The sequence below is a fragment of the Eptesicus fuscus genome, chromosome 18 (genome assembly GCF_027574615.1).
Source record: "Eptesicus fuscus isolate TK198812 chromosome 18, DD_ASM_mEF_20220401, whole genome shotgun sequence".
NCBI classification, from domain to species: domain Eukaryota; kingdom Metazoa; phylum Chordata; class Mammalia; order Chiroptera; family Vespertilionidae; genus Eptesicus; species Eptesicus fuscus.
In genome coordinates, this window is record NC_072490.1 from 37,544,500 (window position 1) to 37,568,966 (window position 24,467).

The 24,467-nt window shown below is 43.0% G+C and overlaps 1 protein-coding gene across 1 annotated transcript in view; it reads left to right on the forward strand.

Moving 5' to 3' along the window:
- Positions 1-584: 584 nt before the first annotated feature.
- Positions 585-24,467, forward strand: part of SRGAP3 (SLIT-ROBO Rho GTPase activating protein 3) — a 234,288-nt gene continuing 210,405 nt past the window's right edge. The window contains exon 1 of the mRNA XM_054708117.1: positions 585-1,299. Within this exon, the coding sequence (XP_054564092.1) occupies positions 1,233-1,299 (67 nt within the window). The 5' untranslated portion in view covers positions 585-1,232. The remainder of the gene's footprint in view (positions 1,300-24,467) is intronic.

Here is a 24,467-nt window from a genome sequence, read left to right on the forward strand (position 1 = left end):
TGGTGAGAAAACTAAGGCTCAATGAGTAATTAATTTGCCTAAAGCCCAGTGAGAGACAAAGGCAGCTGGGTGTTTCCCAGCATGCTTGCCCTCAAAGGGTTTGCAAAACTGCATGTCTGAAACGCTTGGCATTGTCCCTGCTACCCCACAATTGCTCAGAAAAATATTAATGAATATGCCTACACGGGTCAGCCCCTCAACTCTGCTAGACAATTCCCACAGAGTGACAAATTGTCACAGAGCTGTTGCTTTAAGAAATTGGATAAATTGCACAATACAAAGAAAAGGCGGACCTTTCAGAGATTTTGGAAGTAAATTCCCTAACCCCACTGCTAATGGTAGGAGTTTGCAAGGGCCTCTCTGGCTTTCCTAGCCTGATTCTTTTTCCTGCTGCCTTCCCTTTTGTGACTGTCTCTTCCTCTTTTTGCTTGCAGTGAGTTCTGCTCTCCTGTAGGCTACAATGTGTCAGTTGTTATAAAATCCGGGAGGTGGAGCTTAGTGACGAGGGCGAGGTTGGTGGGGGAGTGCTCAGCCAGCCCTGCAGGGCGAGCAGTCCTACTCTGGGTTCACCGGAGCTTAAGCCTTGCAGCAGAACTTCCTTCTCGCTCTTCTGGCTTTGATCCTCACTGTACATCAGACCAGAGGCGCTGAAGGGAGGGAGGATGCGAGATGACTGGCCCTTTGGCAACCTGACCATCTCCTTAGCAGAGCCTTGGAAAGACAGCCAGAGACTGACTGCAGCACCAAGGAGGCGCCGCACCTCTTGTGGATGTGTCTGTGTGTGTGTGAGTGGGTGAGTGGGTGTGAGTGAGGGTGTGTGTGTGCATTGTGACTGTGTGTGTGCGTGTCCAGATGAGTGTGCGAGTGCATGCGTGAGTGTGTGTGTGTGTGTGTGTGTGTGTGTGTGTGTGTGTGTGCACACACACACGCTCTTGGTTTTTATTTTTTGGAAGAAAAATCTTGAAAATCTGGGGCAGGTTACTGTGCTCCTAGGGTAGTGGTTCTTCTTTTGCAAGAGGAGCTGACCAGACCAAGCTACTAGAGACATTTTTCTGCGAGTAAAGAGAATTTTCCTTCCAGGAGAGGGATTTTTCCCCCTCTGGCTCTGCAGCCAAGTGAAAGAGATTAGCCCCTAAACCTGTGAAATCGACCAGAGCCGTGTGAGAGAGAATACGGGAAGAAAAGGAGATATAAATTAAATAGCCTGTCAGTGCCTTTGGCCACATTGGAAGATGTCATCTCAAACTAAGTTCAAGAAAGACAAAGAGATCATTGCTGAATATGAAGCCCAAATAAAAGGTGAGATGCGGGCCGGGGACTCATGTCTCCCCACCCCTTTCTTATTCCCTTGCTTCGGCTTTTCCCCCTTTTCCTCCCTGCCATTATGAAATGTTGTTATGCATCAATAATCTTATTGTGAGGAGAAACAGTGGCAGCTGTACAAGTCCAGACTGGTTTCAACTGCAGAGAGCGCTGGTGCTGGGTGTATGGATTATGAAGTGGTAGCGATCACTGCATTGCAGGTGTGCGAGGAGGATCCGACCCCGGATTTAGGAGTGTCTCAGATACTCCATCATCTTGGCTGTGACATGTCACTCTAAGGCCTCCTGAAAGTCCCTTAATATGGTGTCTATTTGTTACGGTCTACTATGTTTTTTTCTTTCTCCTTTATGTTGCTGTTGCTTTGCCTCTGCGTCTTTCTCTGGGCTGAAATTCACATGCATGTGCACAGGGAAGTAGCACAGGGAGGCTGCACTGCTTTGTCAGTGTCTCTCAGTTGGCCTGGGTTGCCATGGATTAACTGTTATGGGGCATATTGATCCAAACTAATGCAGGCATTTAGGTATAAGGAGGGAGCTTGGTGCAGAAAATATATTCTCTTGCAGTGTGCAGCTCCAATCACCTTCCAGGCACTAGCGTTTAGGGTCATCAGTTTTCATTCAAAGCCAACAGCTCAGTGCGCTGTGTCGACTGGTAGGTGCTGCCTGGCTTCCGTAGTGCCAGGGGAAGCCAGCCAGGAGGGTGAGATGACCTCTGGCTGCATGTTCCAGCTTTGGTGCACACCCCTCTCAGAAGCCCCTCCCTAAATCCACAATAGCAAGGCGGAAAAGGACACTGGACACAATTGCATAGACAAATGCAGGCAGAACCCTCATACAGGCCAGGCTTCTCCCACCCTCATGAGTTCTAGGCTTAGCTTTGGCAAGAAAAACCTAAAAGCACCATTCCTCACCCTTTCTCTGAGGATATACGCTTAGGGAAGCTGGGGCCTGTCCTTCTTAGCATCTGTTTTCTTTCTGGTCACAGTTCTTGTTGCGACACGGGTGTGTTGTGGTCTCTCTTAGAAAGAGTAAAGACAGGATACCTCTTCAGTGGATGTTGGTGCCTCCCTCCCCTTGAGGTGATGAGTAGACTGTTGGGCAAGTTGGTTATTTGGAGCTCAGCTGACCTGAGGTTGCCACACCTGCTTCTAGGTGCTGCTGCAGCTCAAGACTCAGTGACCCAGAAAGGTGGTTGCTTCCCCAGGAACGGCCAAAGGCCGGGCAGTCAAAGCTGCTGTACACGCTTCAGATGCTTGGGAAACTTTGGGAGGGGAGCAGCCATCAGGGGAAAGCCTTAGTTTTTTTCCAGTCTCGCCAACTGTCTTGTGCCTTTTAGTTCTGGTCGAACCTCACATGCTAATCACCTCTGGGTAGACCCCAGGATGAAATAAGCAGAAAACCCTCTGCTCTCCTCCCCTTTAGTTTTCAGTTCAGTGTAGAAAACAGTGACTTATGATACTTCAGATTTGCTGAAAATTTAGAAACAAGCCCTGGTCAGAGATTTGAATTTACCCGACTGCTCAGGTAAATTAGAGAGTTTATATTTTCTAAGACTAAATTGTGTGAGGTTTTTTTTTAATAAACGGAGGTTCCCTTGAAAAAAGCCATAATAGAGAAGGGGATACTGAGTTTTGGACAGGTTGGTAGGATATGTGCTGATAACTTTGAAGGATTGCTACCACTGGGCCAGTGAACTTTGCTGGAAGATCTATTAAACATTTATGGCTCTGGCTGATTCTTTTACTTTTCACATTTCACCTTTATTTTAAAAACTAATTTGCAAGTACAAGGTAATGCATTTCAGCAGGAAATTTGCCCAAATGATCTTGTCCCTTCCAGACTCTAAACGCCTCTGCATTCTAGTTACAAGAGTTTAAATTTATTCCTTTAGTGTTGACACCCACACAATTAAGGTCAGGACGCTGCTGTGCCCCAAACCATCTGGAATCTTTTCTTTCAAAATTCTTTGTTCCTCATCGTTATTATTTTGTGTAAGGGGCTCTACAGTTTCTGTGGGTCACTCCCAGATATCACTACTCTTGGTTTACACAGGTTCAGAAAGGGTTCACATGAACTCGGTTTTAGAGACGATGAAACTGAAGCTTTGTAATGTTAAATGACTAGCCCAAGGTCACAAGACTGAAATGTGAAGGCAGCAGGTTTTCTGCCAGGCCCAGTGTTCCCTGATACATTGTTTGCCTGCAGCTGCCCCTGGAAGGATTGATGTCAGTAGCAGATGGCAGTTTTGTGGTGGGGATGGCTGCCTCTTTGTGGTATTCCATTGTTTTCCCTCTTACTTTGATCCCTTGCCTTTGTTGCTTGCCTCTGAAGAATGTTTGACCAATCACCAAAAATAATGCCTGATGCCAGTTATCTTTCTCCCTGGGCAGCATTTGACGAATTTGTTGCAAACACACCACCTAGTTAGACAGATTTTGTCCTCTGTGACTTCTGTGAGGGGAACTTTTGATTTTTAAAAATGATACTGAGTTCTTTGTAAACGTACTCTCTTTTATCTCTTTTTAGAGAATTTATTGACCCAAAAAAGGAAATGTTTTAAAGCAATTTTTCTTCCTGTTGTAAAAATTTCAGACTCATGCCTTTTCTTGCTTCATCAGATACTTGAATTCCTTTGATTAAATACCTGCAATGCAGTAGTATACCATACGCTTGTTCATTTCCAGTGATGGGGAACTCACCACTTCCAAAGCCCACATACTTTATCTTTGGACAGCTCTCGCTGTTGTAAGTGGTTTTATGTTGGGTTAAATAAGTCTCTCATCCATTTATTGGTTCCATAGTATCTGCCTCTTGGGACTTCATAGAACAAGACAGATGCTTCTTCTCTATGACTGCCCTTTGGATGTTTGGAGACTGATCATAGCCCCTAGACTATGAGTATCCTCATTTGTTAATTTACAATAACTCTGCTGCTTATCTTCACTCTACTTTGACTCTACTGCATCCTGGGTTGCAAACTCCAGTGCATTTGGGTGCTTGGCATGTAGAATAAATGAGTGAGGATGGCCAAGTAAGATGATTTGTGACAGGTGTTCTACTACCTCAGCGAAGGCAATATAAGAAGGGGTGGTAGTGATTATGATGGGCCTGAGGGCGCATGTCCTGTACAAAAGGGCAATCACTACGTGGATTCAACCAGTTGACCATTTAGGAATGGAGGCCCAGCCAGAACTTTCCATTTTTCAATGGATGCCAGAAATCTGGATGAGAGCTTTATGCTTTTAAAGAGACTTTGCCAAATAGATCTCTAAAAGATGACACTACCAAAGCCGTCTTCAAGAGTGGTACTAAGTTCTAAATGAGATCCTCTAGACGTGATCAGAGAAAGAAAACAACTATCACCTCTCTTAAGCTGTATGTAATGCTTTTATTAATATAGCCCAAGGGTTCAATTAGCCTTTTCACTGCCCAACCCCTCATTGCAAACATATATATTTATATCTGCTCTATTTCTTCAATCCACTAGCTAGGATCCTTGTCAGAGAGAAGGAAAATGAAATGAATTTAATATGACTTGTTCTTGGTGACCTTGTGCTGGTTCCAAATGGACATTGCTTCCTGACTGATGTACTCACAAATGTCCCTTTACAAATCTGTTCAAGAATCTTGCCTGAGAGTGACATCATATTCTCTAGTCAGGAACTGGCAAGTTATAACTTGTTCCTCTTTTGAAGTTAGAACAACATTTGCCCATCTACAGCCTTTTGGCACCTATCCTATTTTTCATAATTCCCTCAAAGACCACTGATAGTGTTTGGTAATCTTATTTGCAGGCATTCTCAGTATCTTGGGCTCTAATTCATCTTGCTGTCAGACATAATGGTCTGTTCTACATTTATTCAGAGTTCCCATTTCCATTTCAACCTAATGGAAAATTGAAATAGAAATGCAGTGATTGACTTTAGTGTTTTATTTTTTATTACATGCCTCTCATCATTTTAGTCTATCTTAATAGCAAAAGTCTATAATTTTGGGGAAGAAAAGCAGGTATTGAAGAAGATCACAGAGAATGCATTTATTTATGCATTCATTCAATACTACTTTGTTCTTAGTCTTGTGCTGGGTGTTTTGAGAGATGCAAAGTATATGGTATATTCTTTGCTTTCTAACAGTTTTCTTGGAATATGATGAAAATAATCAGTGAAGAAAACAACAACACACAAAACACAAAATTTCCAACTGAGGGTCAGATGAGTTCAGTCTTAAAGAGATTGTGCCATAGAGTGATTGGACAACCATCTTTGGAACCCTGATTGCCTTCAACAGGATTCAATGAGGAATGAAGGCTGGGTTGGGGAAGCAATGAGGAGTCATGGGGACTGTGGCTGATTAGGGAGCTACCTAGAGGAGGCAGCCATTGCGCAGCTTCAGTTTGTCATCGCCATGGAATGTGAGCTTAGAAGTGGTCAGTTCTTTCACTGTTTCAAGTGAAACTGGATTTTAAAACAAAATTGCCTGATTTTTATTTTTAAAATGTCTTAAAATCATTGAGCTGTAAGTATTCTTTATGTATTCCACTTATAAGTCCCTTATCAGATATATGATTTGCAAGTATTTTCTTCCATTCGGTGGGTTGTCTTTTCACTTTTTCGATGGTGTCCTTAGTAGCACAAAATTTTTTAATTTTTATGCAGTTCAGAGTATCCATTTTTCTATTTTCTCTCATGTTTTTGGTGTCATATCTAAAAATTATTTGCCAAATCTAAGGCCATAAAGGCAATCTCTTGACTTTTAAATGGCAACTCAGATTTTTTAAAAAATTTAATACATCTTTATTGTTCAGATTATTATAATTGTTTCTCCTTTTTCCCCCATATCTCCCCACCACCTGGTTCCCACCCCCCTTCTGCCCTTACCTCCCCCCCGCTGTCCTTATCCATAGATGTATGATTTTTGTCCAATCTCTTCCCGTACCCCCCACACAGACACCCCTTTCCCCCTGAGAATTATCAATCCACTCCTATTCTATGCCTCTGATTCTGTTATGCTCACCAGTTTATTCTGTTCCTCAGATTTTTAATTCACTTGACTTTTAGATTCACTTGTTGATATATATGCATTTGTTGTTCATAATTTTGATCTTTACTTTTTTCTTCTTTTTCCTCTTTTTAAAGAATACCTTTCAGCATTTCATATAATACTGGTTTGGTGGTGATGAACTCCTTTAGCTTTTTCTTATCTGTGAAGCTCTTTATCTGCCCTTCAATTCTGAATGATAACTTTGCTGGGTAGAGTAGTCTTGGTTGTAGGTTCTTGCTATTCATCACTTTGAATATTTCTTGCCACTCCCGTCTGGCTTGCATAGTTTCTGTTGAGAAATCAGCTGATAATCTTATGGGTGCTCCCTTGTAGGTGACTAACTGTTTTTCTCTTGCTACTTGTAAGATTCTCTCTTTGTCTTTTGCCCTTGGCATTTTAATTATGATGTGTCTTGGTGTGGTCCTCTTTGGATTCCTTTTGTTTGGGGTTCTGTGTGCTTCCTGGACTTGTAAGTCTATTTCTTTCATCAGGTGGGGGAAGTCTTGCTCTCTCTCTTCTTCTGGCACACCCATAATTCTGATGTTGGTATGCTTGAAGTTGTCCCAGAGGCTTCTTACACTATCTTCAACTTTCTGAATTCTCTTCTTGCTTCTTTGGAGGAGTGTCCTTTGCCTCTTTGTATTCCAAATCTTTGAGTTGAATCTTGCGTTCCTCTAGTCTGCTGTTGGGTCTCTGTATAATATTTTTTATTTTAGTCAGTGTATGTTTAATTTCTAGTTGGTCCTTTTTCATATCCTCGAGGGTCTCATTAAATTTATCGGCCTTTTCCATGAAATTCTTGAAAAAACCTTATAACCGTGGTTTTGAACTCTATGTCCATTCGTTTGTTCTCCTCCATTTCTTTCGTTTGGGATCTGTTTCCTTGCCTCCTCATTTTCGCTGCTTCCCTGATTTGGTTGGGTAGCTTTGTGTACTAGGTGTCCTATTGGTTCAATGGGTCAGCCTCCCAGTTAACTGAGGTGGACACTCTGGGTGTACCCCTTTGTGGACTGTGTGTACAGCCTTGTTGTAGTTAAGTCTTAATTGTTGTTGGTGTCATTGGGAGGAATTGACCTCCAGGCCAATTGGCTGTGAGGACCCACTGTGTCTATAACGGAAGAATTGCTGTGCTGGAGACACGTTTATGGGGCAGGACTTGTTCCAGTAGGGCTTTGGTGCTCACTGAGTCTGCCTCTTGAATGTGTCCCTTATGCGAGTGGTTGAAATCTGGTGTCGTCTCACACCGACCACTAGATACACTAGTATCTGGATCTCCAATGGGTGCAGGTCAGCTACTGTCTGAGGCTCCCCAGCAGGAGCTACAGCAAGAACTACAGTTTTCTCCTTTTTGCTTGGATGGTTTTGGAGCAGTCTGACTGGAGCTGCAGTTAATTTGGTTAAGCTGCCACAGAACAGGCCATTTATATGCAAAAGCCCCTGTGTGGAGCCTGGGCGGGTTTGTAGAATGTGTGGGGCGGGTCTCAGGGCGGGGCGGGGTCTCAGGGCGTCACTAGGCTGAGGCATGGCAAATGGCGATGGCTGCCATCAGCTGTCTCTGCCTTTCCTCGTTTCCAAGTCCCTGTGTCCCGCGCTCCAGCGCAGTAAACAATGATTGCTGGGTGCACCTCTGCAAAAAAGTCACTCCCACTTTCCGACCCGATGGCCGAGAGTCCAGCTTCTCCCCGTAGGCGTCTGGGTCCCCCGCGTGTCCCCAGAAACTGGATTTCAGAGTGATCGGGAGCTTGTCTCCCTTCGGGTTGAAGAAAAGCCATGCGCCCAGTCGCCCGCCACCCGCCCGATTTGTGTGCCTCCGTACCTCAGCTTTTCAGCGTTTGTGCTCCTTTCTCTTCTTAGTTGTAAATCTTCCACTCAGCCAGCTTTCCCGTGGTTCTGGGTGGTAGATGTTTTGTTTTTTAGTTGTATTTTTGAAATTGTTGTGCGAGGCGGCAGTTTAGTTGTTTAACTTTGCCGCCATCTTGGTTCCTCCTCGGCAACTCAGATTTAAAAAACACTACAGTGTCTGAACAAACCTGACAGTAGGACAGCTTTAGCTCATGGCCCACCAGTTTGCAACTTCTGGCCTACAAGGTGAAGTCCATAAAAGGTCTTGTTGATGGGCCTTCAGCCAATTTTCCTGTTTTATCTTCCTTTGTTTTCTCTATAAATAGGCCTGTCTGCTCTTACAACCACATCCCTTGTCTCTGGATTCTGTATACCCTTTTCTACCTCCAATTCTTTCCCCATTTTCTGCTCTCATCCCTCCTCTTTTTGTCTCACCAACTCCTAACCATCCTTCAGTGCCAGCTCAAATGATACCCTCTTCCATGATGCCTTCCTAACTCTCCTAGGCAGAATTAGTGGTTCTCTCACATCTGCCTTTCTAGTCTGAGCCTTATTATCCTTTATTACAATTCTGTGTTTAGTCCTTTGGCTCTGAACTCTTGAGGGCAGAAATACTTATGGTCATCTTTGTTTCCCCAGTGCTTGGCACACGATTGGTTGAGGGAGTGGCTGATAAGTTACTAATAAGTTTTACTCTTATAACTAATGGCTCAAGCAGTTCTTTTCTTTGACATTTGACTTAGCTCAGGCTGCTATAACAAAATATCATGGACTGGGTGGTTTAAACAACAGACATTTATTTATCACAATCCTGGAGACTGAGAAGTCCAAAATCAAGGTGCCAGCAGATACAATTTCTGGTAAGAGCCCATTTCCTGGCTTATAGATGGTTGCCTTTTTGCTGTGTGCTCCAGTGGTCTTTCCTTAGTGTGTGATGAGAGAGAGTGAGCTCTCTGTCTTTCTCTTCTTAAAAGGGCACTAATCCCAAACAGGAGGGCACCATCCTCATTATCTCATCTAATCCTCATCACCTCCTAAGGCCACACCCACCACAAAATACAATTATATTGGGGGTTAGGCCTTTGACATTTGAATTTGTGTGTGGGTGACTATCATTCATTCATTCATTCATTCATTCACCCATTCATTTAGTGACTGTTATAAGCCATGCTTTAGGCTATACAGCTTTATTTAGCAGTGGAAGGTAATTAAATTTTATTTAGCTCTAGGTCTCAGTCATTTAGTCAGTATCTAATTTTGTGATCCCAGTAATTCTGAGAGATAGTCATTATTAGTCCCATTTTATAGATTAACCCTTTGCACTCGCTTGCTTTTTTCTCGATTCCTTTATTCTAATGCTAACGGTGTCGAGTCACACTCGACATCCGAGTGCAAAAGGTTAAAGACTAAAGTTCAGGGAAACAAAGTAAGTTGCATATGATTACATAGCAAATAGTGGGAGAGCTAGGGTTTAAACCAGTCTTTCTGAATTCTGGTTGTGTAGGGAGGCAAGCCACACCAAGGCAATGTGGCTGTGAAACCCAAGGATTTCTTCCTTGGAGGGGGCAGTCTGGGATGGATCTTAATCTTTGACTTCCTACCCTCCCTAACACTTCCACATATCTTCTCATCCAACCTCTCTTAGTCCCCACTTGATGTCCCCTAGTTGTGTCAGGTCCCTTCTTCACTCCCACCACAGGGAGTCATCTTTGGGAAACTAGCTGACTGGAAACACTCCTATAGACTTGACAGAGGCTGACACCTCTACCTCCATCAACTTGGAAATATAGAAACAGAAATCTTAGGTGTCTTCTGGTCCAAGTCTCCTACTTTTTTTCCTCCCAGATGTGGAAACTGATGTTCAGAGAAGGATTCTGGCTAGCAGACACTTCTAGACCATATTTCCAGAAGGGCAAAAGCTCTATCTGCTTGATTTATTGCTATGGCCTCGTTCTTGGGATCTAATTGGTGATCAATAAATGTATGGAGTTGAATTGCTCTGGCGGGTGGGGCAAGCCCTGGCAGTGGTTTCACTTGTAAATGCTTCATTCCTGATGGCTTGTTGATGTTTATAAAATATCTTGGCTGTCAAGGAGAGGTTGCCTGGGAGGCAGAGCTGAGTGGTGCCTTGGAAAACAGAATGAGGCAAGTATATGACAGGTTAAGGATTGGAGAGATCAGGAGAAGAGGTTAGGCTGGTTCAGAAACTGGCCCTTTCCTTGTAAGTGCCAAGAAGGTGACAGGGGTTGACCTTCTAAAAATGCTGAATTTCAGAACCTCTGGCCTAACACAGGACGTAGAAAGCTGTGTCCTGGGCTCAATTGCACTTGTAAATATTTCATTCCTGATGGCTTGTTGCTATTTCTAAAATATCCTGGCTGGATATTTAGTAGTGTTCCTTTAGGTGTATTCCATGAGACTGGAGGCGTTGGGTGAAAGAAATACTTTTGTGGTCAAATAGGTTTTGGAAGTATTAGCATAAACTGAATGAAATAAGTTTGTTTCCCACAGGACTTCTGGGAACCTTGAATGTATTAAGTGGTGGGAATCTCCAAAAGGATCAGGGCCTTCCTCAAACTTATTTCATCTATAGATCCTTTTCATGGAACATCTTGAGATTACATTTTGGAAATGTACATGGTTTGTGGATTATCCAGATTCTTTCTCTTTTTGCCTTTTGCCTATTTCCCTAATTTTTATACTTCTCTCAGAGAGCAATTTGAAGAAGGGAAGAGGTAAGATAAAAGCATATCTGGCTCAGCTAAGTGATATCAGTGTGCTGTTTTGAGGTCACTTAGAAAATGTTGGTTTTGACATTTCCAATTACAGAGCGCTCAACCATTGATTTAAATGGTAATTTGGTGACAGCTCACCCCTGATCAATATGCATGGCATGTACACATGTGTCCATCTGTGCATGACAGTAAGGGGGTGCACTAGACTACAGGCGGTGTTCAAGGTGCCTTGAATGGGCCTAGGCACGGCCCCTGGGATTGCACAGTTAGTGCCAGGTGATAATGGTGAAGATGAACACACAGAAGCCCATGGCCCATTGCAAATTAGAGTGAACAAATCTCAGCCAAAAATCCGGGTGCATGAGAAATATGCTTTTCTTTATATTTGTAACTTAATTCCATTTCACATCTCTATTCTGTTGGAGGTGGCAGCAACAAATCTAAGTCAATTTGGGGTTTCCTCTCTTGTTTTCTCCAGTGTTGTATCTCAAATCCAGGTCGAAACAGACAGCACTAAGAACGTTTGCTTGATTTGGTACTACTGATCTTTCTCCTTCTTACTGGGTATTCAGGGGTCAGTCTGTAACAGTGATCCTCCTTTTTCAAATCCTGAGACTCCTTTGCATTCCCCCTCTTCATCTCCTTCCATGTGATTTGCAGGCATCAGGGGTCATCCTGGGGCCCACATGCCATGAGGGTGAGGGCCTGGACATTTGTCTCAGGCTTGTCTTGCCACGCCCAGCACTCTCTTCTCCAATGTCTCCTTGGGGCTCTGCCTGGGGAAGTGGCCTAGCTCCTCTCTGTTCCTGAGCATGTTTGGGGTGACACAGGGTGCAGGTTATTTTCTTATGCATGCATATTTTCTGTATACACCTGACTCCCTGAAATCTTTATTCATGTGTAAGGCTGGAAGGAGAAAGGAGGGCAAGAGGGGTGATAACTTGGCACTTTGTCATCAAACATTCCCTCACAGCTATTGTCCATAATCCACATTTCTTTTTATTCTCCCTGAGGGCTAGGCTTTGGAAAGTCAAAAGCCAAGAATTGAGTCTTTCTCTGTATTATCTTTCTCTGAGGCAATGAACACAGAATGCCTTCCCTGCCTGAATTGGGCCCAAGGGGTCTAAGGAAATATGGAAGAAAACCTTTAATGTTTCAAAATATTAATTGCAGCGAGTTTCCTCCCTTCTCCATCTGCTACCATCCTGACCCAGACCACCATCACCTCTTGCTGGGACCATGGCAACAGCCTCCTAACTCAGGGTTTCTCAACATCTGCACTTTCTGAATTCTGGGCTGGATCATTTTTGTTGTTGTTGAGGGGGGAATGTCTTGCACAATGTGGGATGTTGAGCAGCATTTCTGGCCTCCACCCAATAGATACCAGTAGCACTCCCCTCCCCAAATTGTGACAACCAAAAATGTCTCCAGACATTGCCAGATGTTCCCTGGGGGGTGGAGTGCAAAATAGCAAAATAGGCTTCTTCTTCTCCTGTCCTCATAATCTGGTCTCCCCACAGCAACCAGCAGTAATTCTTACACAGTTTAAATCTAATTATGTCACTCTTGGTTTCCAAACCTTCCAGTAGCATCTCACTGCATGAGAATTGAATCCAAAACCCTACCGCAGCTTACAAAGCTGTGCTCTGCCTACATTGACCACATTACCTGCCACTTTACTGGTTTCTTGAATTCTCCAAGCTTGGACCTGCTTTGGGCCTTTGCACTTAGATTTTCCCTCTTTCTGGAATCCTCTTCCTTTGGATTGTCACATGGCTGGCTTTTTCTAGGTATTCTGCTTTCAGCTTGCATGTCAATTCCTGACCACTCAATCTTAAGTAGCCATGGAGTAACTACTGCGTCTGCTGACATGAATTCCTAGCAGAGCACTTACGACTATATGATATTTTCCCTTTGTTTATTTCTTCTCTTTACCAGAATTGAAAGTCTGTAAGAACAAGATTTTTGTTTCTTTTGTTCATTTGTTTTGCTATCACCTGGAATATCACTTGGTATATAAAAGGTGATCCTAATATTTGTTGATTGAACGAATGAATGTAGATGTCCTTGTGATGGACTTTGCACACAATCACTTGTAGATATTTTGCTTTGGGGTCCATGGGATCCAACTAGGAACTGCAGTCTAGAGGCACATAATGAAGCAGAGCCATGCTTTTCCCAAACCCTGATTGAGAGATAATTCAGGAAAATTAATCCACAGAAGGGATAATTGTATCTATGCAGAAAATCCAGTTGATGGCTTAGAGGGGAATGAGGTAGAGAGACCAGGTGCTACTTGCAGGGGTACTGCAGGGAATCCAATATTTTTTATTAGTTGCGTATGTATCTAATATGGGGACACAAAATGGGTAAAATATAGTCTCCATCCCTGTCTTTAATAGACTTATAGTTACAAACATAGGTTAATCAATTATAATACAGTAAGTGCTGAAATAGTACTGGAATCACATACCGTGGAAACTCAGAGTGAGCATGTCAGCTTTGCCTGGAAGAACTGGAGAAGTTGTTATAGGAAAGAGGACTTTTGAGTAAGGCTGTGAAGGATGGGTAGAAGCTCTCAAGATGATAAAAAGCATTTCCTGAAGAGAGAACAGCCTGTGCAAAGGTATGGGATGGTCATGAAAGAGCCTGGGTACTTGGGAAATGGTGAGAAATTTGATGTGGCTGAAATTCATAGTAGATGGAATGGAGGGGTGGTGGGAGATGAGATTTGAAATGAGAGGAGCTTGAAGTTCTTTTTAACCATTGGATCCTATGAGTCTTTGACCTTGGAGATGGTGGATAAGAGCCTTTTTTAATAATTTTTTTATGATTATGGATGTGTACATGCTCATTATTTTTAAAGTTTTGAAAATACAGAAAAATATAAAAAAGGAAAAAAGGAATCTAGAAGCCAATACATGAGATAACCACTATTAACATTCAATATATTATCTTCCAGATTCTATATCTCAATTAAATCTGTTTTATATCTTATGTAACAAAAAATGGGATCATACTAGTAGATCTTTTATGAAAAGTTAGAAAAACAAAACTGATAAACAAATCATCTTAGGCCTGTAGACCTAGGTCTGAAATAGGCAGAGTATGGCCTAAAAATAAACAGATGTTGCCAAGTAAGAACATCAGTCAATAAGCCTGATCTTCCATGTGTTTGGATGGTCCTTTAGGGTGGGGGATTGTGGTAGCTGGCTTGTGTTGGTCACTTCTATCCCCACAAATCTGTATAAAATTGGGGGAAACTGAGCTGACTCATCAAGAACTTCCCCCGACCCCACATCTGTTCCAGCCACATTCAGTTAAAATTTCCCGCTTCCCAGTCCCCTATAGTCTCACTTCCCTGTTGGTACCCAGGAAGTACTTTGGCAGGAAGTACTAAAAAGAGAGTCTTATCTAAAACAAATAATTTAGTCTTAGGAGCAGGTTACCCTCTCTGATGGCACCTTCCCTCTGATTTACCTTTTTTTTTTTGTTCTCTGCTGGAGTTCCTGGTCATCAGTGGAACTTTTGAGATTCCCGATTCCTAGTCTGTTCCCAACAGTGGTAACCTGTTCTCCCCTGGCTTATAATGGTTGGTGAGGGTATTTTCAGAATATAGTTTACTATAGGTCAGTGTGTTTTCCAACTTTTTGTCAGACAGAAAGCCCTGTAGGCACGTAGAATTCTTACTGAGGGATTGGAGTTCAGAGGGAGGGGATAGCTCTGTAGGAGGATCTTCCATAGCTTTAGAGTGCCTTAAAAGGAAAGAGAGGGAGAGAAAGAGAGAGAGAGAGAGAGAGAGAGAGAGAGAGAGAGAGAGAGAGAGAGAGAGAGAGAAAGAGAGAGAGAGAGGAGAGAGGACATAAGAGACATGTAACAATGAAACACTTTAGTCACCTTCAAGAACAACAGAGATTAGATGTCGCTTCTCTGATTTTATTTGTAATAAAGAATGCACACAGGCTACGCAGCATGACTGCTCTCCAATTTTTGTCTCAGTAGGACGTTTCCAAGTAGAGTTGGCCAGTACATTACTTTTTATTTTACATGGGCTTTATTTTGAATAGTGATCTTTCCAGACAGTATTTTTGGACCTCCTGAAGATACATGATTTTGGGGAAATGGAGGCAGAAAAACAGTCACTCCCTGGCTTCTGATACCTGGTAACTAAATACTTCTTGATCTCCTACTCTGGCCATTTGGACTCCTGACCTTTTGCCTGGTTGTGGTTTTTTGAGTTTGTCTCTTGACCCTCAGCTCATCTAGGGCTTTAGTCTAAGTGTATGGCCCAATCCTCTTGATTTAGGCCCCACCCTGAATATATCTGTCTTGCTGGATCTCATACTTGGCATAATATCACCATTGAAACTCTGCACCAAAAAAAAAAAAATAATAAAAAAATAAAATAAATTGATGGAGGCCCCACTGCTCTCTGCCAGAAACAGAATTATATGCTATTGGGAATAGTGGGAAAGAAATGTTGAGAACATGGTGGGCCAGTTTACTTTGATTTAGTTTAATAAATATTTATTAGTTCCTACTATGTTCCCTGACTCCATAGGAGGAAGACAAATTTTAACTTGTAATTATAAAAATGTTAAGTGTTATGAAAGGATGGTACAGAGTTCTTGGAGGAACCTATAGTGAATGGATATAAATTGTTGAAAATATTCTAGGTGATTTCTGATATTGATCTGTAAAGCTGAATTGGTCAAGCTTATCCCACCACATTATTTCCTGAGCTATTTAGGACCAAGACAGAACCATGTTTTCATTTAGAGAAGGGTCAGAAGCAATCAAAATATTTAAGGGGTCAGAAAGATTGGTACTTCGAAGAGAAACACACAACTTCTGGTGTAAAAGATTGAAATGGTTTCAGAAAAGGAATTTTATAGTAGTTATATTTAAGATGATAAGTACAGTAATGGGATAAGTGCTTTTAAGGTGAAATTAAAGCCAGGGATCAACTGAAGAGAATAGAAATCCATCCTGGCTGGATAGTTACATTAAAGTCACAGAAAGTAAGTGAGGTAAGAATATGGATTGTTGAAGGAGGCAGCTGTGATATGGCTGGGTTGGGGGCGGGAAGGTGCTCAGGATGGAATTGCATAGACCTGGGTTTGAGTCTTGGCTTATGGCTTATCAGCTGAATGACCTTGGATAAATCTTTTATTTTCCAAGAAAAGACTGTATGTATGTCTCTGTGTGTTACAATCCTATTTAAAAAAAATAAAAAATGTGAGTCTTTATGTATTTTGGTGTGTATAAAAAAGAGTCTCATAGTTCTTAATGATTGATAATGATGCTTTCTCTTGGGGACTTAGGAATTGGGTAGAGGTTGGATTGTGGGCAGGATGGTAGTGACAGGGAACAGTAGAAAGGAGACCCTTATATTCTTCTATTTTTGATTGACTTCTGAAATAGTGATTGTGATTACTTTTCTAATTTAAAAACCCACCAAGTTGACAATAAAAGTAAGGTATTTGTTGACAAATTTTTCTGCTATGGAGGATGTTCAGACATCAGCTGCACTATGCAAGGAAGGAAGGAAAGGAGGGAGGGAGAGAGAGCGGGAGAGAGGAAGAGAAGGAGGGAGGAAGGAAAACACCTGTAAGAGATCTTTAAGTTTTGCTTAACATCTTGTGGTGTTCATCATGTATTGTAAGAATGATTGCTGAAATTATCTGTATTACTTTACTGGATTTTCTCCCCCCCCCCCCCCTCCATGCAGTGTGGAAGATGTTTTCTTTTCTCTGCTCTTTTAAAATTCTAAGAGATGGGCATAGGGGTGGAATAGTCAAGTCCAACCGTTGAAGTACTGGGTTAAAATCAGGAGCCATTGTGCTGCTGTGTCCAGAGTCTGGGATTTAGTCATAAAACCTGTCTGATCTGTCTTTTGAATGAGGCACTTCTCCGTTCTGCATCCTTGCATCCTCATCTGTAAAATGAGGCATTACCTACCCTAAAGGCTAGTTGCCATGAGGATCAAATGAGGTACTGTGTGAGACAGTAAACTCTAGAGTTCTGCAGAAATGTTAATTATTTCTATTTTTGCCTAGCTCCTCCCCGGGGCATGCTGCTATTACCATGAGGTTGTTTATGTGTCTGTCTCCCTATGAGTGCCCCAGAGTGCAGGGGCCTTCTTTTATTCATTCTGAATTCTTGTGCCTCATGCCTGCCACACAGGAGGCATTCAAAGCAACTTCTGGAATAGCTATCAAGGACAGAAAAATATACGCACAGTTAGTTTTAGGCTTATGAAAATATTAAGATGCTCTTCCAGGAAACACTGCCTTCCAGTTCTATTTAAAAGGAATTAAAAAAGAAATCAGCTAAGTCCACAACAGAAATGATATTGCTGGGAGAAAGTAAATAACTTCATTAAAGAAAATTTAATTGCACAGTTTTATAAAGAGACAGAGCCACATCTCTCCATCCTCATTACTGTCAAAGACCTGACAGTTGGTTCCAAGGAGGGAAAGATGAATGAAAAGGGATTGAGAAAAGACAAATCCTGATACTCCTGGAAAAAAGTCTCCCAAGAAACAGGAATGCCCCTGAATCACCGGTTTCCTTTGTCAGAACCCTGGAATAAGCCTTCTCCAGGCTCCTCAGACAAAGACCCTCTTTGGCCTCTACCCCAGACTGTGGCCGGTAAACCACAAAATCCCTTATTTCCCCTGGAAGTGGGAAAATGGCCAGTTGCTTGACAAAACTGGAAGGATTATCTGAGGCTCAACTTGGGGGCTCCAATACCTCTAAAACCCAGATAATTATCATCTGAATGGGTGGGGGAAGGCCTGGAGCCAAGCCTAGAAACAGCCTTCGTGTAGTCCTGCAGTTAGGAAGGAGGGGCCAATCTCAGCATTGGGCCTCTGGACCCTTCTCTATTACTATTGAGAAGCCACATTTTCTTCTCCCTCTCCTGCACCAGTTCCCTAAGCACAAGTCAGCCTAGGGGCATCATTAGATGGGTTCATAATTGTCTAAACAAGTGGTGATTGTTGCATGGTCCATTGTTGCCTAGGTGAAGTCTCTAGTGGCCTGCCAAAAGGCTCTGCCTTGTTCCCTGTTTCCACTGAGCGGATGAGAACATGAGCGTGCCCATCCAGTTTGAGAATGTCAGGAAACCAAGGAAGGCAGGCTTAGTAATCGGGAACATGGTTGTTAATATCAAACTGCTGGAGATTTGCAGCCCAGCTCTGCTACTTTCTTACTATGTGATTTTGGGCAAGTCTTTTTATCTCTTTGAGCCTCAGTTTCCCCATCTGTAAAGTAAAGATAGTAATCCAATTTCAAAGAGTTATCTAGGTGGTTAAATTGAGACAATGTATGTAAAGCCCACTGCACAGGGCTAGGCACATAGTAAGGACTCAATCAGTGTTAGCTATTGTTATTAATAATCACAACTGTAAGTAATACTGCAGGCTTTGGAGGTTAGTATATCTGGGCTCAGATTCCCACTGTGCCACTTACTAGTTGTGGGCAAATTGTTTAACCTCTCTGAGGCTCAGCTCTCTATACCTCTGTAAAACAGGAACAATATACTTCCCTTGGGCATTTCTGTAAAGCATTCAGGTCAGAACAGACACATGGTAGGTGCTCCATAAACAGTGGTTACCATTAAGAGAAACAGCACATTCTGTGGTAAATAGAATCAGGAAGCAGAGATATCTTAGCAGAACGGGATAAGGCATTGACTCTAAAAATGTACAGTTTAATAATACCTTTAAGAGAACACCACCAACTTTTCAAGAGAAACTAAACCTTTAAGGATATTGAGCCTTGAGAGGAATTTCTCCCATGAAATGTAGAAATGTAAATGGAATAATAACAAATTGGCCTTTGATTAGGATATCAGACCTTGGACCCCTTGTCCAGGTGGCTCTTGGCACCTCCCTAAGAGGATCCAGAGGGAAATAGATGATAGGGGCCACTCACTGGGAAATGAATGTCTGCCCCGAAGCTGTGGCTCAATGCCCTAATGTAGAAGTCTGGTGGACTGATCTTCACCTGCAGAGTTCCTTTGGCCTTGGCGGGTTGGGCACACAGGTCTCCCTTCCAAGCCCATACTTGAGTCTTGGTTCTATTGCTCCAGGGTAACAAAAGCTGGTCTGGAGCTCAAACCCCTATAGGGACCAACTTGGATAACTGCCCTGACTTCTCTCTGAGGTGCTACCAAGTCTAACCAGCCACAGAGAGAAGAGTTAGAAGTCTGCACCCACCCAGACTTGACTTTTGACCTCCTTGGAAGTACAACATCTAGGAATTTGGGTTCACAAATGTGCTCTAGAACCTGGCTAGTCCATGATATCATTTTCTTCCAATGGGTAGATTTCCATGCCCTTAATTGTGACCCTAACTTTGGAGGAATGAATAGAGTTGGTCTTAAGCTAAGTAGAGGTCAACATCCCTGTCCCTCCCATTCTTGTTGACCTTTCTTCTAATGCCTCCATGACCTTAACTTCCAAGCTTATGATCAACTCAGGATGTGGCTATCTTCCCCTGTGGAAGAAATCAATGGAGAACCAATGATGTTCAGCCTGCATCCCCAGCACTGCTCCATCGTGTGCCTGCCATGAAGTCAAGAGCTGGGTAGTTTAGGTCCCAATGATTTAAGAATGCCTCTTTGAGTCCTTCTCCTTCTTCAGATGTTCAAAGCAGCTCAAGACTTAATTGAAAATTCAACTTATTTTCTCCCAGACCAGCATTGATCACTAAGCAAGTGATGTTCTGCAGGCCAGTGATGTATTTTGTTGAGATGCACAATAAAATAGGGCAATTTCATAGAAAAATCTGCATTTCTGACTCTTTGAGAACAAACTGGACAATCTGGCTGCACCGGGTCCCCATTCCAACATGGTAGCCCATCAGCCAGAGCTGAGTAGAAGCTGCCATTTTTAGATGAAGCATGTACTTTCAGTCTCTTCCACTTCTGGGCAGGAGCTCTTGAGTCCCCACACCCTCTTATCTGACATCTACTGCTTCACCCATTGACCTAAGGTAAGCTTCCTGGCTTCTATAGGCAGTTGGGTTTGCCATTTTTGGATAAGGCCAAGAAATTATATTCTACCTTCTGTCAAATTATGCTCATCAGGTAGGGTTGTTCAATGAAACTTGCATGACCATAGAGACTCCCTGGCATTATTTTAAGTAAATCCTTCACTTCTCCTCAAGAATAAGTACAAGCCTGGAGTCAAGAGCAAGACAATCTCCCTCAAAGAGAAGTGCTGTGATATTTTCCTCTGATCCATTCTTGAGGGAAACAAGGGGAGGGTGAGCAGGAGGGCCCTTCAGTGGCTGGGGGCCATAAGAACCCTGAGATGTGGCAGGTGTGGCCTTAGTCACCTATAGTAGTGATTATAACACATTTTTAGTAGTTAAAAATCCCTCACTGTCAGTTGGTAGTTTGAACACCAAAGCACAATTCATTTACAGCATTTCTGTTCAAACAATGTGTTCCACAAACTCTGCATTGGATTCTGAAGTCAGCCAGACTCAGGGTTGAATGCCAGCTTTATCACTTACTAAATTTCCACCTCCGTAAAAAATGGATACCTCACTGGACTCTTGTGAGGGTTAAATGAGATAATCCACACTTTTTAGCCCAGTGTCTGGAATACAGGCCACACTTAGTAAGTGCTCTCTATTATTATTCCTACTCAATTTGAAGGGCTTGATTCAATCAAAGAGTGACATTTAGAACATCTATAGAAGAACCAGCAGCTTGCAGGTAAACGTAACCCCACTGGTGTGTTTTGTTTGTCTTTTGGAACATTTACAAAAGAAAATTAGTTTCCAACATAAAAAAATCAAGAAAGTTTTAAAGAAAATCAGGCGAGTTCAAATAAAAATCAATTTTTCTGGCATTTTTTAAGAAATAGGAAGATCTAGAAACACTGGGCCCTCATTCTCAGACAGAGGCCAAAATTGGCTGCCCCCTTCCAATGGGGCCTGGGCTCTGCTTTGCTCTAGGGCCCACCTGGTCCACTTCACTCTTTCGTTGCCTGCTTAGCTCCTGTTGGTGTTTGAGCTTTTTGATCTGGAGAAATGGATCAACCTTCATTCAATCCTTCATAAATATTTCCAGAAACCAGGCTTCGGAGAAGGTAGACGGTAGGTTGTTTTAATGGCAAATGTCCCAGCGCCATCTGTGTTATCGATTAAGTGCAGAGCCTTCAGCTCCAGCAATCCATGGGGCAGAGGTAGGTCAAAGTCCTCTTAAAAGAATGTGGGAAACAAAAAATTTGTACCTGTGAACGGATAGCCTCCTCATTGCAACGTGGAGGTGGGCTAAAATTCAGTAAGAAGAAAATGTAAAGTCTTGCCCTTATGTCTAAAAACCCAGCTGGCCAAGTACAGCTTAGGAAGAGCTGTGCTTAGCAGCAGCACTTGTGAAAAAGACTTAGGGTCTCGTGGACAGTAAGTGGTATGAGTCATGGCGAGGCAGCTGCCAAAAAAATCTAATCTGATTTTTGGGCTGGGTTTATAGAAGTCTAGTGTCTGGAAGACCTTTATAACAGTTAGAGTTGTTTTAAAGGGACAAACAGGCAGCCTCGGGAAGCCTTGAACTCCCCAGCAGTGTTTGAGGCTGGGTGCTATGTCCCTGGAAAATATTGTCCAAGTGGGGATTTAGGCATCAGAAGGCGACTGTTTTAGGTGACATACAGAGTCTCTGCCAACCCTAAGATTCTGTTTTCTGCAGCCCAGTGAAATAAGATAATTTTCATAACAAAAGTAAAAATTTTGCCTTCTGATGGAGGGAAGCAGGACATGTTGAAGAGGCTGATTGGAAGTGGCTGTTTTGATCAGATTCTGTCAAAATGGGAATGTAAACTTCCAGTTCTTATGTAGTAATTTGGACAACAGGTGGCACAGGCCCTACCTCATCCCTGAACCTCTTCTCACCTGCAGTGGCTTCCCTGGTCCCCTGCTGCAGTTCTCAGAGATGGAGGGGGTGAGGGAGAAGGATCTGTTTTGCACATTACTGGTGGTAATTTATTTAAGCTGAATTTTTATGCAGAGCTTGCAAACTGACGGCACACAGGACATATCCAGCTCTCAGATGTGTTTGATTTGGCCTGAACTGTGTCTTTGAAAAATGTGAATTAGATGCCAACATGTAAAAATGAGGAGATTTCATGTAAAATCTGGATTTCTAACACCTTTTTAAAAAATCAAAAGGTCTGGCAGCTCTGGGCCTTTGTTCTCACATGGCAGCAATGGCCAGAGCTGACCCCATTGCCTTTCTTTGACAGGATTTGAGATCACTTGGCCACTGTTCACATCCCCCTAACCTCACCTGCTCTACTAGTTCACCTGGTTCCCCAGATCTCAGTAGGTATTGGAGTTAGTTAACTCCTGTTGTGGTGGTGGTGGTGTTTGTGTTTTTTTTTTTTTTTAATGAAAATGTCATTGAACTTTATTTTCATTATATAAAAGTCACTGATTAATTTCCCCACTAATTAATTTTGAGGAAATATCATGTTTGGGACGGCCTGACTTCAAAAATAGCCTTTGGAATTCACTTTTTTGGAAGCTGGTTAGGTGGGGTACCTCAAAGAGAAGCAGGCATTTGTATCACAGAAAGACTTGCCACAGGTGTCAAGACAGTGCAGACGAAGAATGCAGACAACAGCAGCATGAGCATCTAATCGAAATCTTCCTCCCAGGGCTAACTCTATACGGTGTGTTTCACTCTAAGCCTTAGAGTCTAAGGAACAAAAGAGAGTTATGTGTTTATTTAAGCACGAATAATACATTAGGTACTGGTTTGTTTTAAAAGCTATATCAAAATGCCTTGCATGGGCAGAGTCATTCTTAAGGTGCAGTCCTGGACTCTGTTCATCTCCTCAACAGTGTGGGGAGGGCAGCTGGGGGTCCACAGGGGAGGGTTGGGGTAGGGTGGATGGAGCAGAGATGTCTTTATAGCTGCTCCTAAAAAAGTACCCATGGATCTTATACCAGCAGCCCTAATTCTTGCACCCAAGTGGACACCCCAGTTATTCTTTTGAACTACTCCAACACTCCCCATAGTTTTCCTTATATTGACCCAAATCTTCATCCTTGTAACTTCTCCACTCTGAGCCAGTTCTGGAACTGTGCAGAACAATGGCTTCCTCTTCCTCAGCACCACTTACAGACATTTGCAGATAGTGGGCTTACCTCTGAGCTGGCTGACAATCCTTGCTCTGAGGAGGTGGAGTGAGGATCAGGACAAAGAGAGACCAGGTGCATTTAACGGAGGTGGTTGAGACAGTCTTGCCCTCAAGTGGGTTATGAGCTGGGTGGCTTCAGCTTGGAGGCCCAAGAACCTCTCTGTCAGCTGTCAGAGCCTGGGGCAGACCAAGAAGAAGTGATTCTTCTCATGAAGCTTTAGTATTGGTGGTAGAAATGGCAAGAAGTTCACTAGAAGCAGGGATCAATGGCTGTTTGCTTAATGTCTGATGGCTGCTAGGAGTCAAGGGGAGTGAGGCCTACCTGTAGGCCTATTGGTGGGCTTTCCCACTCCAAGGTAGAATTTGCCACAGGTGTCAAGACAGTGGTAATCAAAACTTCAAGCTAGACCCTCACCCTGCTTGAGCCTGTCTCTCTGCTCTTAGGTTCTCAGACTGAAATTGGCCAACTTTGGACTTCAGAACTCTTAGGGCCACTCTCCAGTACCACCACCTTGAAGATGGACCCCTCCCTGCATGGGACCTCAGGCTTATCACTTAGGAAATGCCCTGCTGATTTGAGTTACTCCTAGTGCAGACAAAGATCTTGTTTGGCTCTCCATGGTACAGCCATCTGGTAGCAATTTTGTTTTTACTGTAGTTGCCTCATGAATCCTTTTATTGAGTCATCCTTTGAGTGTTATTTCCCTTTCACCTTTCCCTAAAGGGGAAAGTGAAGCCGTTAAAAAAAAGATCTGCCCTTTCTTCCACAGATAGAGGTGGTGTTTGTGAATTGTGGGAATTCCAGGGAAGTGTTATCTCTTGAGAATGGCAGGGACTCCCTATAAATATACTTGGCATCTGGAAGAACTTAAGTCTGTATGGGGAAGAGGGTAAAGATGGCCAGCACCATCTTAACTGCATGGAGAGGGGGAGGATTGCAGGATGGTGGGTGGATGGGTGGGTCGGTGGTGTTTCCATATGTCCATCTCCATTCCCACTTCTTGTTTTGGAAAAGGAAATGGTGGCATGCATATGTAAAAGGGATAAATCTCAGCTTAATGTCATTGCTGGATGCTGGCCATTTCCTCCCTGACCTACTCAGCCTTCCCTGGGTGCTTCCATGGGTCTGAGTCAGAAATAGAGAGGCCTTGTGTCTCAGTGATTGTCTTATTAACTGGGCTTGGGTAACACTTCATGACAAAACCCGGTTGGTACTGTAAGTGTTATGTGGAAGGGCTAAGTGGTTTGTTTGTGTGGAGCACGAGGAGGGTACGGGGAGAGGGGAGAGGTCAGATGTTTCTTCTGCAGGAGCATCTGTCCCATTCAGAACCCCATGGCTTGTGAAATGGCTTTGCATGAGAAAACAGTCT